The sequence below is a fragment of the Myxocyprinus asiaticus genome, chromosome 5 (genome assembly GCF_019703515.2).
Source record: "Myxocyprinus asiaticus isolate MX2 ecotype Aquarium Trade chromosome 5, UBuf_Myxa_2, whole genome shotgun sequence".
In the NCBI taxonomy this organism is placed as follows: Eukaryota; Metazoa; Chordata; class Actinopteri; order Cypriniformes; family Catostomidae; genus Myxocyprinus; species Myxocyprinus asiaticus.
The window spans coordinates 18,471,896-18,489,810 of record NC_059348.1 but is presented as its reverse complement, the minus strand read 5'-3'; the positions used below and the strand labels follow the sequence as shown (position 1 = coordinate 18,489,810).

The window sequence follows — 17,915 nt, the reverse complement described above, 5'->3', positions numbered from 1 at the left end:
CTTTCTTTCTTCAGCAAAACACAAAGATTTTTAGAAGAATATCTCAGCTCTGTAGGTCCTTACAATGCAAGGGAATGGTGATCAGAACTTTGAATCTCCAAAAACACATAAAGTCAGTATAAAAATAATTCATATGACTCCAGTGGGTAAATCCATGATTTGGAAGTGATAAAATACTATAGGTGTGGGTGAGAAACACAGCAATATTTAAAGGGACCGTTAACCCAAAAATAAAATTATCTCGTCATTTCCTCACCCTCATGCCGTCCCAGATGTGTATGACTTTCTTTCTTCTGCTGAACACAAACAAAGATTGTAAGAATATTTCAACTCTGTAGGTCCATACAATGCAAGTGAATAGGTGCCAAATTTTTGAAGCTCCAAAAAGTACATAAAGGCAGCATAAAAGTAATCCATAAGACTCCAGTGTTTTAATCCATGTCTTCAGAAGTGATATGATAGGTGTGGGTGAGAAATGGATCAATATTTAAGTACCTTTTTACTATCACTCTCCACGTTTACTTTTACATTCTTCTTCTAACTAACTCGTGACTCGAGTCTTTTGAATTTGTTCACCAATGAGATTAATTTGTTAGTTGACTGTGATTTTTGTAAATCACAATTTTACACAAGTAGGTGGCAACCAATGAACATCTTTTATGTGTTTTGAGTGAGTCATTAAACCATTGAGTCATTCCACATTCCACAAGTCTAATTACTGTATTAAAATTGAGTGCCTGCAAATCTGCTAAGAGACTTTGTTTCCCCTCAAATGACAACAAAGCTTATCTATCATTTTGAGAACTGCTGTGCATGACTATACAAAAAGAAAATATTAGCCTAAAAATAATTATACGTTTTAATTACGTCTTGATGTGATTGTAATGTCATCAGTCAATTTTACTCAAAATCCAGCCAGCCCCTTTCTCTCCTTATTAACCTAAATTACCTAAGTTAACCGAACTAAAAGAATGCTTTCCCCCTCTCCATCAGTTGGTCAACAGATCCTAATCCATGCTTTTTCATGAACGAGATGACTCATTCTGTTCGGACTCAAATGACTGACTGGTTCAGCAAAGGGGCATATTCATTAAGTGGGCCAAACAATATAGCTCTAAAATACCTGGAGAGAGATATAAGTAGAGTTCCCATTCCTCTCTATTGAGGTGCTCAGCTGGCGCAGGGTCCCTGCGACTCCCCCGGAAGTGAGCACGATCTTGGCGCCAGTTTCAATGTGACGTGCTCTGCAGCCACAGAAAAATGACGTCGAATGTTTCAGACTGCAACGCGATTTTATCAAAATCAGTCGGAGGGCTAGATTTGTCCCGCGAGGTGCCAGTTGACTAGCCCTAGTGTATGGCTACAGACAGTTCTTCTGAGAAGGTTTTATCCTTCAAACTTTCTAACAGATAAAGCACAGCACACTGTCAGCATGCTAAATAAACACCACCACTAAAAATATCAAAGCAAATAAAATTTAATCTAGCAACCTTACTGATCAACCAGTTGTTGGACCATCGTGACTCATCCCTAGTAAAAAGCTGTTTAAAAATAGTCAATATTTTTGTAATTCTGTTTGCTGATGCTAGTGTCACAGAAATTACACACTTCACCTTTAAAACATGTTCTGGATGAACTGGTAATACTAAATATAAACTTTCAGATTGTCAGAATCAGTACAGGTTTAATCAAACCACAATATCTGCAAAGGAAAACGATTTCTTATATTAATTTTATCATTTACTTTCCCCTCTGGACTCAATTACAGTAAAACAGAGAACCAGCTGACACTCTGGTATTCCCAAAGGAATTCACCGGTTTTGCCCACAATTCAACAGTGACTAATGGCACAGCTTTGCAAGTATGATGGATGCTTTTGGCAGCTCTCATCAGCGCCGGTGACATGACAGAATGAAATGTTGCACAATACTTTGGTTCAAAACACACTTGACAGCCCATTATGTGAGACTTCATAAGCGCTATTGTACAGATCCAGTATTATCATCCATTTTTATGCATATGGAGATCCCCCGCTGGGAGTTGACAGTAATTCAGGATCAGTCTTGTTGCTGAGGGATAAGCAGCAATGTGCCATCTGGGAGATGAATGGAGAACGTTTGTAACAGCATCTCCTTGATCATGGTGGTTAAATGACTTGTTCTAATATCTGTCAGCCATTAAAGATATGAAGCAGCTATTACCAAGGTCAGGGGTTTATAGAGAAAGGTTTGAGAAGTGAATCGTGGACGATAATTAACCCTACTGTGGGACAATAGACCATATTATCTAACTAATCATATCGCATTAATCTGGTTTAAATTGAATTGAGTCTCCGAGGTTAATTGGACTGAATGTGCATAACACAGTCGTTTATGACACAGTTCTGCAGTCGTGTCTGGGTTACGGTAGCATGTAATAATTATAAACAGCTGTATTGTCCAGGCAGCATCATTCAGAAATTAATAGAGAATGCCCTTTAAATTCCATTTCAGTTTCTAAATTTGAATTGAATTTGAGATGTGGTAGTAAACATGATACAGAATTGTAATTGTAATTCAAATTTAAATTAATAGTTCACTCACAAATGAGAATTCTGTCATCATTTACCCACCTTCATGTTGTCGGTGAAGAAAGGTTTATCCAGTCAGGAGCCCGAGGAGAAAAGAAGCATATTTCAGAGCGTTATCAACACAAGGTTATAGTTTCAGTAGCTCAGCAGAAGCTCAGCATCATTATCATTATCTGATAAAGATGCTGAGGGGTTAATGACTGGCACAGCTTACATGTGTGTTGGTGTGTTGTATATGGCAATGATAGGACATCTCTAATGAATACTGAGTGTGTCTTATTGGGTGACAGCATGTGTCTTCAGGGCTGTGTGTCTCTATTATCGACAGTTTTACTGATTTCATCCAACACAAAACACACAGTATGCATACAGAATGCCAAACAGAAGACCCCTCCAGCAATAGGGTTCTTATCCTGTGAAGCATCAAGGCTGGAGATGTTTACTCTCTCTGTTGTGTATTTGTGCACTTTTTTTTTTAAATTGCTCTTTCTACTCTGCACTGGTTTTTGTTCAAGTTTGATCTGTAATTTTTTATCTGCACGCACACATATTTGCAGTTCTTGCTGCTCGTATCACCTCAAAGAAAAGCAAACTCAAGGGCTGCCAAAGTTACCATGTTAACAATGACATTAATTATGTCAAGCATCATTAAATTTAGTTAACGAAAGTAACCCATTTACCTAATTTGACATTAAGCTGGTTGCATACAGTACAATTTATATGGTCCTCCTTTATGATTGTTGCTTGTGAGGCTGTTATGATCCCCAATATTTTCCCAGTGCGATCTTGGGTATAAGCCATGGCAACAGTGTGCGACATTTTTTCAGACTGTGCGATACTGAGATGTCAAAGCTTTGGTCTCAAGCATCCTGACTGACAACTCTGACTGAGTGTAATGTCATCTGGCCAACACAGAAGCAGTCACACTGTGACACCTAAACTGTGACGATAAATTTCTTACACCATCAGAATGTTGTTGGAACCTAAGATGCATTGCAAATTGGTTAACTGGTTGCGGTGTACATGTCACACTTAAGCAATCAAAGACTGACAATCTTTTACGATCCCCAAAGTTTGGCTCTGACGACAAAATTGTGGCCAAAATTGTACAGTGTGCACCCAGCTTTATACTGATTTTGTTTTTCTTAATCAGTATTTTTGTCTATTTTCCAGTAAAAAATTGAAACATCCTTAAACAACATAAATTTGCCCCATGACAGATATTTGTCTCAGACTGCAAAACTGTGGCTAAAATTGTACAGTGAACTCGGCTATACACAGCAAAAAAAAAAAAAAAAACAATCTAAATCAGTATTTTTTTTTTCACAGTAAAATACTTGAACATGCTTAAAACAAGCTTAATTTTGCCCTACGACAAGAAAAACATTTAAGACCCCCAAGATGTCTCTTCGATGGCAAAATCATGACTAAAATTGTACAGTGTGAACCCGGCTTTACACTGCAAGAAATCATTTTCTTTTCAGTATTTTTCTGTTGTTTTCCAGTGAAAACATTATTCTAAACATTAAAAGTCTAAACATTATTAAAACGGTCGTAAATTGACTTAAGAAGCAAAACTGCATAGGATATGCGATTATCCTAATATTTCAAGCAAATATTTAAAGGGATAGTTTACCCAAAAATGAAAATTCTCTCATCATTTACTAACCCTCATGCCATCCCAGATGTGTATGACTTTCTTTCTTCTGCAGAACACAAACAAAGATTTTTAGAAGAATATCTCAACTCTTTTGGTCCATACAATGCAAGTGAATGGTGACCAGACCTTTGAATCTTCAAAAATCACATAAAGGCAGCATAAAAATAATCCATAAGACTCCAGTGGTTAAATCCATTTCTTCAAAAGTGGTATGGTTGGTATGCATGAGAAACAGATCAATATTTAAGTCCTTTTTTAACTGTAAATTTTCACTTTCACTTTTACTTACACATTCTGGTGTTGAAGTAACTTTCACATTCAGCCACCTACTGGTTGGGGCTGGTCAAAGGTGGAGATTTATAGTAAAAAAAGACTTACATACGGATCTGTTTCTCACCCACACCTATTATATCACTTCTGAAGATATAGATTTATCCAGTGGAGTCATATGGATTTCTTTTGTGCTGCCTTTATGTCCTTTTTGGACCATCTGAGTTCTGGTCACCCATTCCCTTGCATTGTGAGGAGCAACAGAGCTGAAATATTCTTCTAAAAATCTTCATTTGAGTTCAGATGAAGAAAGATAGTCATACACATCTGGGATGGCATGAGGGTGAGTAAATGATGAGTGAATTTTCATTTTTTGGGTAACTATATAAAAAAAAAAAAAAAAAATTTTTTTGATTTTTATGCTTAAAACAAGAAAAAAAAATATTTAGCACTGGGGTAAGAAAAATAAAAGTTATTCAAGATATATTGTAGACTCAAAACAAATGTTATTATCTTACACGATTTTGCTTCTCAAATACAGTATATTTATCTTGTTTTAAGGATGTTTAGATATTTTGACTGTGCGACAAGATCTATCCATCCATCTATCATCCAACCTTCCTACTATCCTTAGTGTTTCTAGATCAGTTAGATCTGTATTTTTTTTAAAAATGTCATTGTAATGTACTTCAAAAAGTGCTCTTTCAGATGCTAGATCATTTCCTTTTGCTGTAAGGACTCTTTCCAGGATTGTTTCCTAGAAGCCCCCCCCCCCCCTTTCAAAGCACTTGTTCTTGCAGTTCTAACCCCTCCTCTCACTTCGCTATGATTGCTCCTACTCTCCATACCCCGTCATCGCTCTCCTTGCGAGGAGCTTTTTATCGTTGCAGCCCATCTCTGCTTTATAAGCCCGCAGATAGATGCTAATTTCTCCCCAAGGGCTTGTTTTCAAGGAATTGCAGGTGTCTGTGGATGACCTACTGTTATCTGTGCTCGCAAACAACACGAACCAGGAGCACCTTTTGGTTTCAGGGCAAGTCAATCATTCCGAAGGGGGGCGTCTTCATCTCACCTCCACTCTGGCAGTGTCTCCTCTTTCTTTTTTGTCTTTTTTTGCTCTTTCTCTATCACACCCTCTGTCTTTGCCTTTTCCATTCTCTCTCTTTTGCTCATATCACATGAGGAGGAAAAGAAATAATGGAGACACATTGTGTCTTTCCTGCTGAGGAGGCGATGAACCCTCAGTATGGAGTAGAGGAGAGCCACTGTGGCTTATAGGGTTGGAGGATAAAGATGAATCTACCCGGCTTTGCCAGTCACAGCACAGATGATGCTGGAAGGGTTACATCCAAACAACCTCCACACACGTGTCTTTCCTACGATGCCTTTGTATACTTCACATTTTATTAAAGGAATAGTCAAAAATAAAAATTTTGTCATCATTCACTCATACTCATGTTGTTCCAACCCAGTATTAATTTCTTACTTCTGTGTCAGGGCTTCTGTATTCCTTACAACGAACGTGGATGATGATTTATACTGACAAGCTCCAAAAAAGTACCATTAAAGCAGACCATATGACTCATGCACTATATTCAAAATCTGAGTTTTGGTAAATTTTTTTAACTTGCCCGCTTTGACCAGACACATAAAAAAACAATGGTGTTTGCCATCAGATACATCACACCTAGCACAATGCATCCAAAGATGCCATTTTTTAAATTGAACACAACCACAAATAAGACTTGAGAGCTATTATAGATTATCAATGAATAAGGGATATTTGGACTGTTCTTCACATAAAGCTACCATATGCAGACTTGAAATATAGTGCACAAGTTGTATGACATATGATGCTTTCTTTTCTTTCTTTTTTTTTTTTTTTTGGAGCTTGGCAGTATAAATCACCATCCACTTCCATTGTTTATAAATGAGATGCTTGGACATTCTGCCTAGTATCTGTTTTGTTCAACGGAAGAAAGAAAATAACATTAGTTTGGAACAACATAAGGTTGAATGAACTATTCCTTTAAAAAAGCTCTTTTCTCTTGTGCATAAGCCGGTACTAATTAAATAAAGTGTTTCCATGGATTAAACTGTGTCGTGCATTTTGAATCATCTGGCAAAAATATAACACTAGGTTGATATTACTGCAGTCTCAATGCTTGCTGATTCAAGTAGATTTGTTGGTAGAAACAGCATCCTTGATTTTCATTCATAATAAAAACTGGCTATTTGCTGGAGATTTGTCTAGTAATTGAAAGGCCAGTTGCCTGTACCACTGTTAAATTTTGTTATGTTCTGGGAACTTCCTCCTTATAAGCCTATACAACTTATAGTGGTCGACTGATATGTTATATTATTTCTGATATGTTATATGATATTTGGCTGAGAAAATTCAGAGATATATAGAAATATACACACATATATATACACAAACATATATATATACTGTATATTAGGCATGTAATGATACACAAATTTCACAGTATGATACGATACAATACAATACGAGCACCCACAAATGTTTCGCTCAGACTTATTCAAGGATTCGACATAAATGTCTTTTAAATCATAAATGCCACAACAGTGTCTGATATTGGCATCAAAAAGCAGAGCACTAAGTAACTTAAGCAAAAGCACTGCATTTATTTTGTTTGATTATTGAGAAAAATGTAAATTAACTCACAATTTTCATGTTTTTCTTGAGAAAATAAGTTTGTCTACACAAGTGGCGACCCGTGCATTTTAAGTCTTGGCCTTCAGTGCGATTCATGCCATTAAGAAAATACTGTTTCACAATGAATAAGACACCTTATGCCTATGGACATCATACATTACATCGCAGCCAAATAATAATACCAATTGACATTTTTAAAACACGTTCACGCCCGAAAGCCAAAACCAAGAAGGTTTAATACCAAGAAAAAGCTCTCTAATAATGTTTGCGATCTAAATGTTGCTTGCAATAATTTTTGTTTCGAAAGGGTAAATGGTTACTTTTCAAAACTCAAACTGACACTGAATGCTCAAGCAGCCTAATTTACACTTAGAAAACTCCTGATGTTGCTATAACAATGCAAAAAGCACTTACCAATTTACTTGAAGTGAAAATCAGTCCTCCTTTCCTGTTTACATCTCAGGTTTTTAAATCCATAAGGATCTCTTTCTCAGTGTTGATTGCGGCAGTGATGACAGCCGACTTGTCAGCTAGATCTTGCGCTCTTCGCTTTCAAATTATGTACATCACTTAAAGTGTGATTGCGTCACTCAAGGCCAGCTAGAAGGCCTCGACTGGGACATATCCTAAAGAATACACCCAACAAGAACAAATAAATCTGATTGGCTGATGAATCTGACAATCTGACTTTAGATGCCTATTCACTGTACTGTTGAGGGATTCTGTAGAAATTCTGAAGGCTTAACGGGATGGAGCTCAGACTCACGTGCTGCTTCGGATAAAGCGTTCGGCTATGGGCATGCGATTTGTGAACCAGTCGCCACGCTTCGCTTGTAATAATCAATTCTGATTGGATAAACTATTCATTGTTTACTATTCCTTTTTAGATGAATTAGGAGTGGAAAGCGATTGAAAATAAATAGGCAAAAAGGTGAAGAAATATTAATTTATTAGACATGTTAGGCCAGCAGAGAAGGCTTTGATATTTTTTTACACCCCTACTTTATATATACAAATACATATACATACTGTATACATATACATATATCCATATCACTCGATGACCATGCGCTACACGGACGGGTTTAGCCATTTCGCACCCTCTCTGTGTTTACATCAGTGTGTCCTACAGAATGCGTTTACATACGCACCCTCCCGAGAACGATGACGGGAGAATACCCCCCCAGGAGTTCGGGGCCCCCCTGCAGCCGTGGGCCCCGGGGCTTAAGCCTGAGTGTAAGCATGTAAAGGTACCCATGAAAATTAATTACAGTTGAAGTCAGAAGTTTACATACACCTTTGCCAAATACATTTAAACTCAGTTTTTCATAATTCCTGACATTTAATTGTAAAAAACATTCCCTGTCTTAGGTCAGTTAGGATCACTATTTTAAGAATGTGAAATGTAAGAATAATAGTAGAGAGAATGATTTATTTCAGCTTATTTCTTTCATCACATTCCCAGTGGGTCAGAAGTTTACATACACTGTTAGTATTTGGTAGCATTGCCTTTAAATTGTTTAGCTTATGTCAAAAGTTTTGGGTAGCCTTTTACAAGCTTCTTAAAATAAGTTGCTTTGGCCCATTGCTCCAGACAGAACTGGTGTAACGGAGTCAGGTTTGTAGGCCTCCTTGCTCGCACACACTTTTTCAGTTCTGCCCACAAATTTTATATCAGATTGATATAAGCCCTGACCGGCTTTGTGATGGCCACTCTAATACCTTCACTTTGTTTTCCTTAAGCCATTTTGCCACAACTTTGGAGGTATTCCTGGCTAATGTTTTGAGATGTTGCTTCAATATATCCACATAATTTTCCCTCCTCATGATGCCATCTATTTTGTGAAGTGCACCAGTCCCTCCTGCAGCAAAGCACCCCCACAACAAGATGCTGCCACCCCCATGCTTCACGGTTGGGATGGTGTTCTTCGGCTTGCAAGCCTCATCCTTATTCCTCCAAACATAACGATGGTCATTATGGCCAAACAGTTCAATTTTTGTTTCATCAGACCAGAGGACATCTCTCTAAAAAGAAAGATCTTTGTCCCTATGTGCACTTGAAAACTGTAGTCTGGCTTTTTTATGGCGGTTTTAGAGCAGTGGCTTCTTCCTTGCTGAGCAGCCTTTCAGGTTATGTCGATATAGGACTCATTTTACTGTGGATATAGATACTTGTCTACCTGTTTCCTCCAGCATCTTCACAAGGTCATTTGCGGTTGTTCTGGGATTGATTTGCACTTTTCGCACCAAACTACATTCATCTCTAGGAGACAGAATGCATTTCTTTCCTGAGCAGTATGATGGCTGTATGGTCCCATGGTGTTTACACTTGCATACCATTGTTTGTACAGATGAACGTGGTACCTTCAGGCATATGGAAATTGCTCCCAAGGATGAACCAGACTTGCGGAGGTCCACAATTTTTTTTTCTGAGTTCTTGGCTGATTTCTTTTGATTTTCCCATGATGTCAAGCAAAGAGGCACTGAGTTTGAAGGTAGGCTTTAAAATACATCCACAGATACACCTCCAATTCACTTCACCAGAAGCTAATTGGCTAATTGTCTAAAGGCTTGACATAATTTTATGGAATTTTCCAAGCTGCTTAAAGGCACAGTTAACTTAGTGTATGTAAACTTCTGACCCACTGGAATTGTGATATAGTCAATTAAAAGTGAAACAATCTGTCTGTAAATAATTGTTGGAAAAATTACTTGTGTCATGCACAAAGTAGATGTCCTAAATGACTTGCCAAAACTATAGTTTGCTAATATTAAATCTGTGGAGTGGTTAAAAGAGTTTTAATGACTTTAATGACTGTATGTAAACTTCTGACTTCAACTGTAATTGTTATCTTCCAACATACATTGCCATCATACATACATTTCCCACATAATGCATTTCCATCCTTTTATTTTAAATGTTATAGCTTGCAGAAATCATGAAAATAACAACAATAGATAGCTTTTGCCTCGAGGTCAGCTGCCTTTTCAAAAAATGCTGCCTTTATATACAAAGTCAAAGGCTTGTCCTCAGTATTTGCAAGGACCCCTTTTCAATATTTTTCACAAAAATGTGACCGACTCACTCATTGCTCCTCTCCCCAGCCTCTTAAATGTTTGAATCCCCCAGGATACAAAAACCTTTTTAGGTTTAAGTGCAATTAATTATATGAAAATAATTAGTTAAAAAGTTAATGTAATTAATCATGCCCCCAAACAGTAATACAGAATTTTCCTACCATCGGAGCAATTCAAGCTTGCTGTACCACCTTGATATTTTTGTGAATCTGTGGCATCTTGGGGCAGTCAGCGCAACTTCAGTTGTTCAAGCAACACACCTCGTCAAACAAACAATCTTTTTCTTTCGGTACTTGCCGATACAAAATACCTGTTTTTTGTTTTATTTTTTATGAATTCAATATCAACAGTTAATTTCAGTTTTATCATCAAAATGGTGTCTAAATAAATAAATAAATTCAAAATGTAATCAAATGAATATAGAACAATGCATTTTCAACATAATATTGTTTAAACAATTTTCTAATTAAGTGCTTTTATGCAGAACCTCACAGCATAATCCAAAATACAATATTGCAGTTATTTTTGTCAAATAAAGTGCTGCATAACAGAACATCACAGATATCAGATATTGTACAATTATAATACAATTACTATTTTATTACTATTAGTAGTAGTAATAGTAGTATTACAGTGAATATTACATAAATATACAGAACTGATATATTTCTTTTTTCCATTAAAGTTGAGCTTTTATTTTGGCAAAGCTTTTATTTTGATGCCCTTTCTTTCTCGTGTGTGTGTGTGTGTGTGTGTGTGTGTTTTTTTTTAAAATTATTTTTATGTGGAGCATTTTTACGAGCACGAGTATAAGTATATGTGTGCGGTATCGGACCCGATGCCAATAACAGAATTGTTATCAGCATTCCTAGAATTTAGGGATGTCGAGATGCGTTTTTAACTTGACACAGCATTCTAAAAAACAGGACTTATGAGAGACCCTGAAAACACTGAAGTGAGACGTGACGTAACCAATGTGAGATGCTCCAAAAGCGTCCGCCTGGTGCACGAGAACATAGACCAAAAATTTAAAATAGTGCAGAGGAAGGTTGGCCAATAATAGGGTTATGTTCGATGATATGGAAATACAACTATTAAACAAACAATATTTTAACTTTTAAAGCCACTTTTTGTATTGGCTAAATGCTTTACTTGTCTGTTGCCACAATATGTGGTATCTATATGATGTAATGAATTTTAATTATTTGAATTATAATATTGTGGGTGCAGATTCTGTGTGAGCGTGCTAACAACCTGCAAGGGAGAAAACAAGCCAGTGCAGGCATCGTGCCCTCTGTCAATAGTGGCATTGAGTAGTTAATAGTAATATTCAGTTCTTTTGAGACATAAGCAACACTGTCACAGCGAGAACATTGTGAAGGTTGCTCATCATCTAGAGATGAATCAACTCCGCTGTCTCCCTATGGGTCTGTGCAATGATGACTTGAGTATGTTTCCTCCAATATAAACATCACAGAAGGTGGCAAGAAGAGAACATCGCTAGACACCTACAGCACATCTCTTTTTCAGGTAAGAGACATCTCCATCTGAGACATCTGTTTAAAACACAGCACAGCTCCAACACCATCCTAATAACACTGTCCTATTTCCATTCCTTGGCCCTCAGAAGAATTCACAGCCCCTGCAGATAGCTGGTAATCAAGGCCCTGTAGGTCACGTACTGTTATTGGAAGCTCCAAATAATTGAGATACAATTCTTTTTTAGTAGACTGTGTAGCAAAAATAAAAGCTTTTTGTCTAATTAAGAGCTTGCAGGAACATGCAGCTTGGACCATCAGCAGGGGGATGATGGGAGACAGATGGGATTTAGCTAATTGCTGCTTGTTTCATTAAGGCTGATACGCCTGTTGCGTCTCCTTCGTTAGCTCGGTACATCATGTGCACTATGGGCCGCTCAGGTCAGCAGAGCGATTTGCAGGGAGACAGTGATCTCGGTAGAGCCCTTAATCGACAATGCCCCGAAGCCACTTCCTCCCACAATGCAAATGCAATTTTAGTTCCTCTCTCTGCACTCATTTGAAATTTATATCTATTTTTTCTTTCTGGTCAGGTTGCCTGCAGTATGTACACTGAGACTAATTACTGCCTCCTTGTGTCTTTTTGTCTTCAATCAACCTTTATTCCCTTTTGAGAGTTTCATGAGCGTGCTCTAAACACATTGGAATATGGAGACAAAACCTTGTCTGAGCAAAGGAAACTTTGCTCAAACAAAAGTCTGCATCAGTAAATATTAGGGGGAAAATTCACTAAACATCTGTGCTATATTTGTGCGTGGTATTTCAGCTCAAAACACTTGTATTATATTCACTAACCAGGCACTTAATACGTTGAAATAGCATTGTGCCATATTGAAATTATAGTTCTTTTCAGCACAATCATGCCTCCTTTCTATGTAATTAGGCTGTTTATGGATCTTGCTTTATACACAACACACAACGGCATTTGCCTGGCACTATTAACATTTAGCTATTACTGCCTACGGAAAGCAGGCGGTAAACTGAACTTTATTGTGTACGTTTTCTAGTGGCCATATGCTACGTTCACGTCGTGTCGGAATTACTGTAATTACGAGATGGCAGCTTGGAGGTTGTACTCAGAGCCGTTCACATCTTGGGAATTCTGAATTTATTAGTTTCTATGACAACACTCATACAGACAAAACGGCTTTGTTATTGATAACAGCAAAATATGGACTTAAATATTGATCTGTTTCTCACACACACCTATCAGATCGCTTCTGGAGACATTGATTTAACCACTGGAGTCATATGGATTATTTTAATGCTGACTTTAAAATTAAAAATTTTGGCACCCATTCACTTGAATTGTATGGACCAAAAGAGCTGAAATACTCTTCTAAAAATCTTCATTTGTGTTCTGCTGAAGAATGAAAGTCACACACATGGCATAAGTGTGAGTAAATGATGAGAGAATTTTCATTTTTGGGTGAACTATTCCTTTAAATTGAAGGTTTGACTGCATTTCCACACAAAAGAAAAAGATGTGTTTGTAGAATGTAACTCTAATTCTAACTGATATCTTGTTATTTCATGGTATGAAAACATGATCTATAATAATGGCTTCAAGCAAAGAACTAATGCAAATTAAATTTTGAACCTTCCCAATGTAACACTTAAATTAGTATAGCCATCTTAGTTGACCTTTTGTAGAAGTACACCATATTATTAAATTCACAAGCAGTCTTGCCAGGGTAGGGTTCATACAGTATGTTATTTCACAAGATTACTCATATGGCTGTCAAACTGATGCTGCCTTTTCAGTGTGACATTTCCTTAAGCTCATGGACAGAGTCTCAATCTCTCTGCTATATGTTATTCGTTTTGTGGATCACAAGCTCCACAATGGTCCAGAATCCACCGGGAGCAGAACATTGTGCCTCTTCCATTTCTCCTCACAGATATTAATGATTTCCAGGCTGGTTGGTGAGCAATTCTGGAGCCTGTGGGTGTTTATTCAAGCAGGTCCCAGAGCAGTTTTCACCACCCACAGCTAAGATACAGTGGAGGATGACTGATCTTGGCAATTGTTGTTGTCCTCATGTAACCCACACTAATACATTGCACGTCTTCATGGAACAGATCCCAAGAGTCTCCCATGCAGCTGTCAATTATACTAGTGTTTTTCAATGGTTAAACGAAGGTTTTGGGGTGATACACAAAGCTTATGTGCCCCACAAGGACCTAAGCTGCTCCCAGCCTCATTAAACATCATGTCAGTGGAGCAGCACCTGTGTCTTCTGTGACCTACAGCTGAGTTTCATTACTGAGAGAGAGCAACGGATGCCAAGAGGAGACGCATGCAAATACCGCAGCATTGCCTGCGGAAAACATGGTACCATTTGTTATTATTATTTCTCTCACAGCAGATGCCTTCATCCAGGACAAATTACGCAAATTTGGCCGTACTCTTTGCATATTATTGATTTAAAGAGTGTGACAGAGAATGGGGGAGAGGAAATTCGCCATAAATGTAACACTTCAGAGATGGGCCTTTATTCCCGAAACACTTTATCCCCCAAGGAGGGGGCTGGAGAGACTGGCATTATCACTATAAGAATACCAATGGGGCTTTTATGTCGGGTTGGAATAATTCATGGTAAGCCGTAGAGAATGGAGAGACATGCAGTGGCATACTGTTTGGCATGAATGTGGAGGTGTGTGGGAGAAGCTGGATGGATTGTAAAGACTACCAGCTTTTCAAGGTCAGGAGGCAATGAACCATGAATTGATAACCACTGCAATTACTGACCAGCAAGATTCTGTGAATAAAAACATCATAAAAGAAAACTGTGTTGCATACGGTTGCAAGTGTTTCATGTCAACATTATAGTTAAACTTTGACATATTCCTGTTCACTTGGAGAGCCTCCTTATTCCCAGTGTCAGAAGGCATTATCTATTTACTGACCTTCTGATGAATTCTTCTGATATATTGCACACAAAACTGTAAAGCACGATCATTTATATATAATTTGTTTTCTGTGAATTATTTTATACTTATTACTTTTGGACAGACAGAAATACTGGTCACAAAATCTGCACATATTTACCACTATTTTTGCTGTAAAACCATTTACACATATAAACATTTACACTCAGTGACCACTTTATTAGGAACACCTGTACACCTACTTATTCATGTGATTATCTAATCAGCCAATCGTGTGGCAGCAGTGTAGTGCATAAAATCATGCAGATACAGGTCATGAGCTTAAGTTAATGTTCACATCAACCATCAGAATGGGGAAAAAATGTGATCTCAGTGATTTTGACTACAGCCAGTGCCAGCCAGACATCACTTTAGTCTTTTGACTTCAGAGGATGAACTGATGCCAACTCCAACTGTAAGACATGGGATACTTCATATGACACTGCCTGAACCTTGGACTTAGGATGGACCCCACAGAACCTCATCGAAATGCCCTGCACGTTGAAATGCGATGCACCTCATTAACCTCTGCCTGCATCACCTTTGTCTGTTGATGGACTACACTCTCGAAATGGAATTCATAGACTGTCATTTAATTGCCAACAAAACCCTTCATCAGCCAACTAACAAAGGACAATGCATCTATGTGAACTTCTGCAGTTAATCCAGGATGAACTTCAAAGACATTAGTCATTAATCTTAAAGTAAAAAAAAAAAAAAATAATAATCTTTTTTATTTATTTAAAAAAAAAACAAACGGACCATAACGCTTACTTAAGTTACACATTTAAAACCATGACTTGCACTGCACATGAATAACTAATATTAGCATTATATTCATGTTGTTTAGCCAGAGGGGAACTGGCCCCCACAGTGAGCCTGGTTTCTCCCAAGGTTATTTTTCTCCATTAACCAACATCTGATGGAGTTTTGTGTTCCTTGCCACAGTCACCTTCAGCTTGCTCACTGGGGTTATAAATACAATTATTATTAAATTATTTAATATCTATACACAATTTACAATCATATTTAATCACACTACACAATGATGACTCTAAGACTTTATAGATATTACAGTTTCATTTTATGTTAATGCATGATTTTCTGTAAAGCTGCTTTGAAACGATGTGTGTTGTGAAAAGCGCTATACAAATAAAATGACTTGACTTGAACTTTAAGATGCAGAAAATATATTATTTCTTAAAATAAATGTAACATTATGCCAAGCATTTTGCACAACTGCATAACATTTGGTGGGTCGCAACCCAACCTGCCCCCAGTGTAGAGACGCCACTGCCAGCCACATTTACATTAGTTACATTACATCTATTATACACTCGGAATATGAAATATTGACTGTGCTTTTACACATTGGGGTCATGGACCGTGCTAATCTTTCTGCTCTGTTCCCCACAGCCTCTGAAGATGCACTGCAGTAGCTGCGCGCTGGTCACCAGCTCTGGTCATTTGACTGCTGGGGGTCGAGGAAAAGAGATCGATCAGGCAGAGTGCGTCATCCGAATGAATGACGCGCCCACAGCCCACGGTTACGGCTCGGACGTGGGTCACCGCACGAGCCTGAGGGTTATCGCTCATTCCAGCATGCAGAGAGTGCTGCGCAGCCGCCATGAACTCCTCAACTCCAGTCAGGACACGGTCTTCATCTTCTGGGGACCCAGCAGTTACATGCGGCGTGACGGGAAGGGTCTGGTTTATAACAACCTGCGGCTTATGAACCAAGTTCTGCCAAAACTGAAGGTCTACATCATCTCCTGGCAGAAAATGCTACAGTTTGATGAGCTGTTCAAAAGAGAGACAGGCAAAGACAGGTAATGAGCTCTTTATGACATATTTGCTAGGGATTGAAATATATGACAAATACGATATGGGTTATTTTTGTGTAAGTGTCTGATAACCAATATGCATATCTGATTTTTAAGTGTTGTTTTATTTTTTGCTTTTAGACACATTAATAACAATAATTTTCAATTATGTGAGTTCATCTTTGTTTTAAACTATTGGTTTAATTATCGGTTAACCCGATCTTAAAGAACCGATAGCTGATTAAGTGGAAAAGTGCAAATGTCAGTAAAAATATGAGTCAACCTGATTAAAAATTGGATATGCATATAGGTTACAGTTCTCTCAAAAGAGAGAAGGGCAAAGACAGGTAATGAGCACTTTATGACATTTTTACTAGAGATTGACAGATATCGTTTTTTTAATGACCAATACCGATACTGATTATTTTTATGTTTAAGAGTCTGATAACCAATATGCATAGTAGATTTTTAAGTATTGTTTCTTTTTTTTTATTTGGACTATCTAACTTATCAATAACTTATCGATAGGCCTGATCTTAAAGAACTGATAAACGATTAAGTGGAAAATTGTAAGTATCAGTAAAAATATGGGTCAAACAGATTAAAAATCGTATATGCATATCAGTTACAGTTTAATGAGCTGTTCAAAAGATAGATGGGTAAAGACAGATAATGAACATTTTTATTAGAGAACGACAAATATTGTTTTTTTATGACTAATACAGATTTAAATTTTGTGTCCGATAACCAATAGGCTGATATTAAAGAACTGTTACACGATTAAGTGGAAAAGTGGAAATATCAGTTAAAAATATGGGTGAAACACATTATTGGTCTTTGTCTAATTTTTACAACCCAATTTGAAATTGTGAGGCCTATTTTAGTATCTGTCCTGATGTTGTCCAGAAAATGTGTTATAATTTACTATTTTCATGATACATTGTATAAAGCTAAGTGGAAAAATGTTTAAACCCATTTCTGGATATAAATGGATCTGCAGAACACGATTAACCGAGAGCATGCATTTAAGTGCCAATAATGTGCGTGTGGCATGCCCTAATTTGTTATTACCTATTTTTACTTAAAAGAGATGTTATATGGGAACACTGGGAGGTGTCCTAGAATGGAGTCTGCAGAGGCCATTCTTATTCCAGAATTTCAGATCTCTGAGAGGACCAACCTCTTTTTCTCATTTAACTCTAGAATCACAAGGGAAATCAGTTTTTGAAGGTTTCTAGATTTAAACTTTAAGTCTGGATCACCATTTAATCAAAGGGAAAAGGAGGTTAGAGTGTGGAGAGAATGGGGCGGGATATAGTCTTTTTTTTTTCAGAAGACATTCAGTAGAGATTGTAATGTTATAAGC

The 17,915-nt window shown here is 37.5% G+C and overlaps 1 protein-coding gene across 1 annotated transcript in view; it reads left to right on the top strand.

Annotated features, from left to right (window-relative positions):
- Positions 1-17,915, top strand: part of LOC127441621 (alpha-N-acetylgalactosaminide alpha-2,6-sialyltransferase 5-like) — a 52,173-nt gene that overhangs the window by 17,428 nt on the left and 16,830 nt on the right. Inside the window, exon 3 of the mRNA XM_051699221.1 lies at positions 16,143-16,555. Coding sequence (XP_051555181.1) covers positions 16,143-16,555 — 413 coding nt within the window. The remainder of the gene's footprint in view (positions 1-16,142; positions 16,556-17,915) is intronic.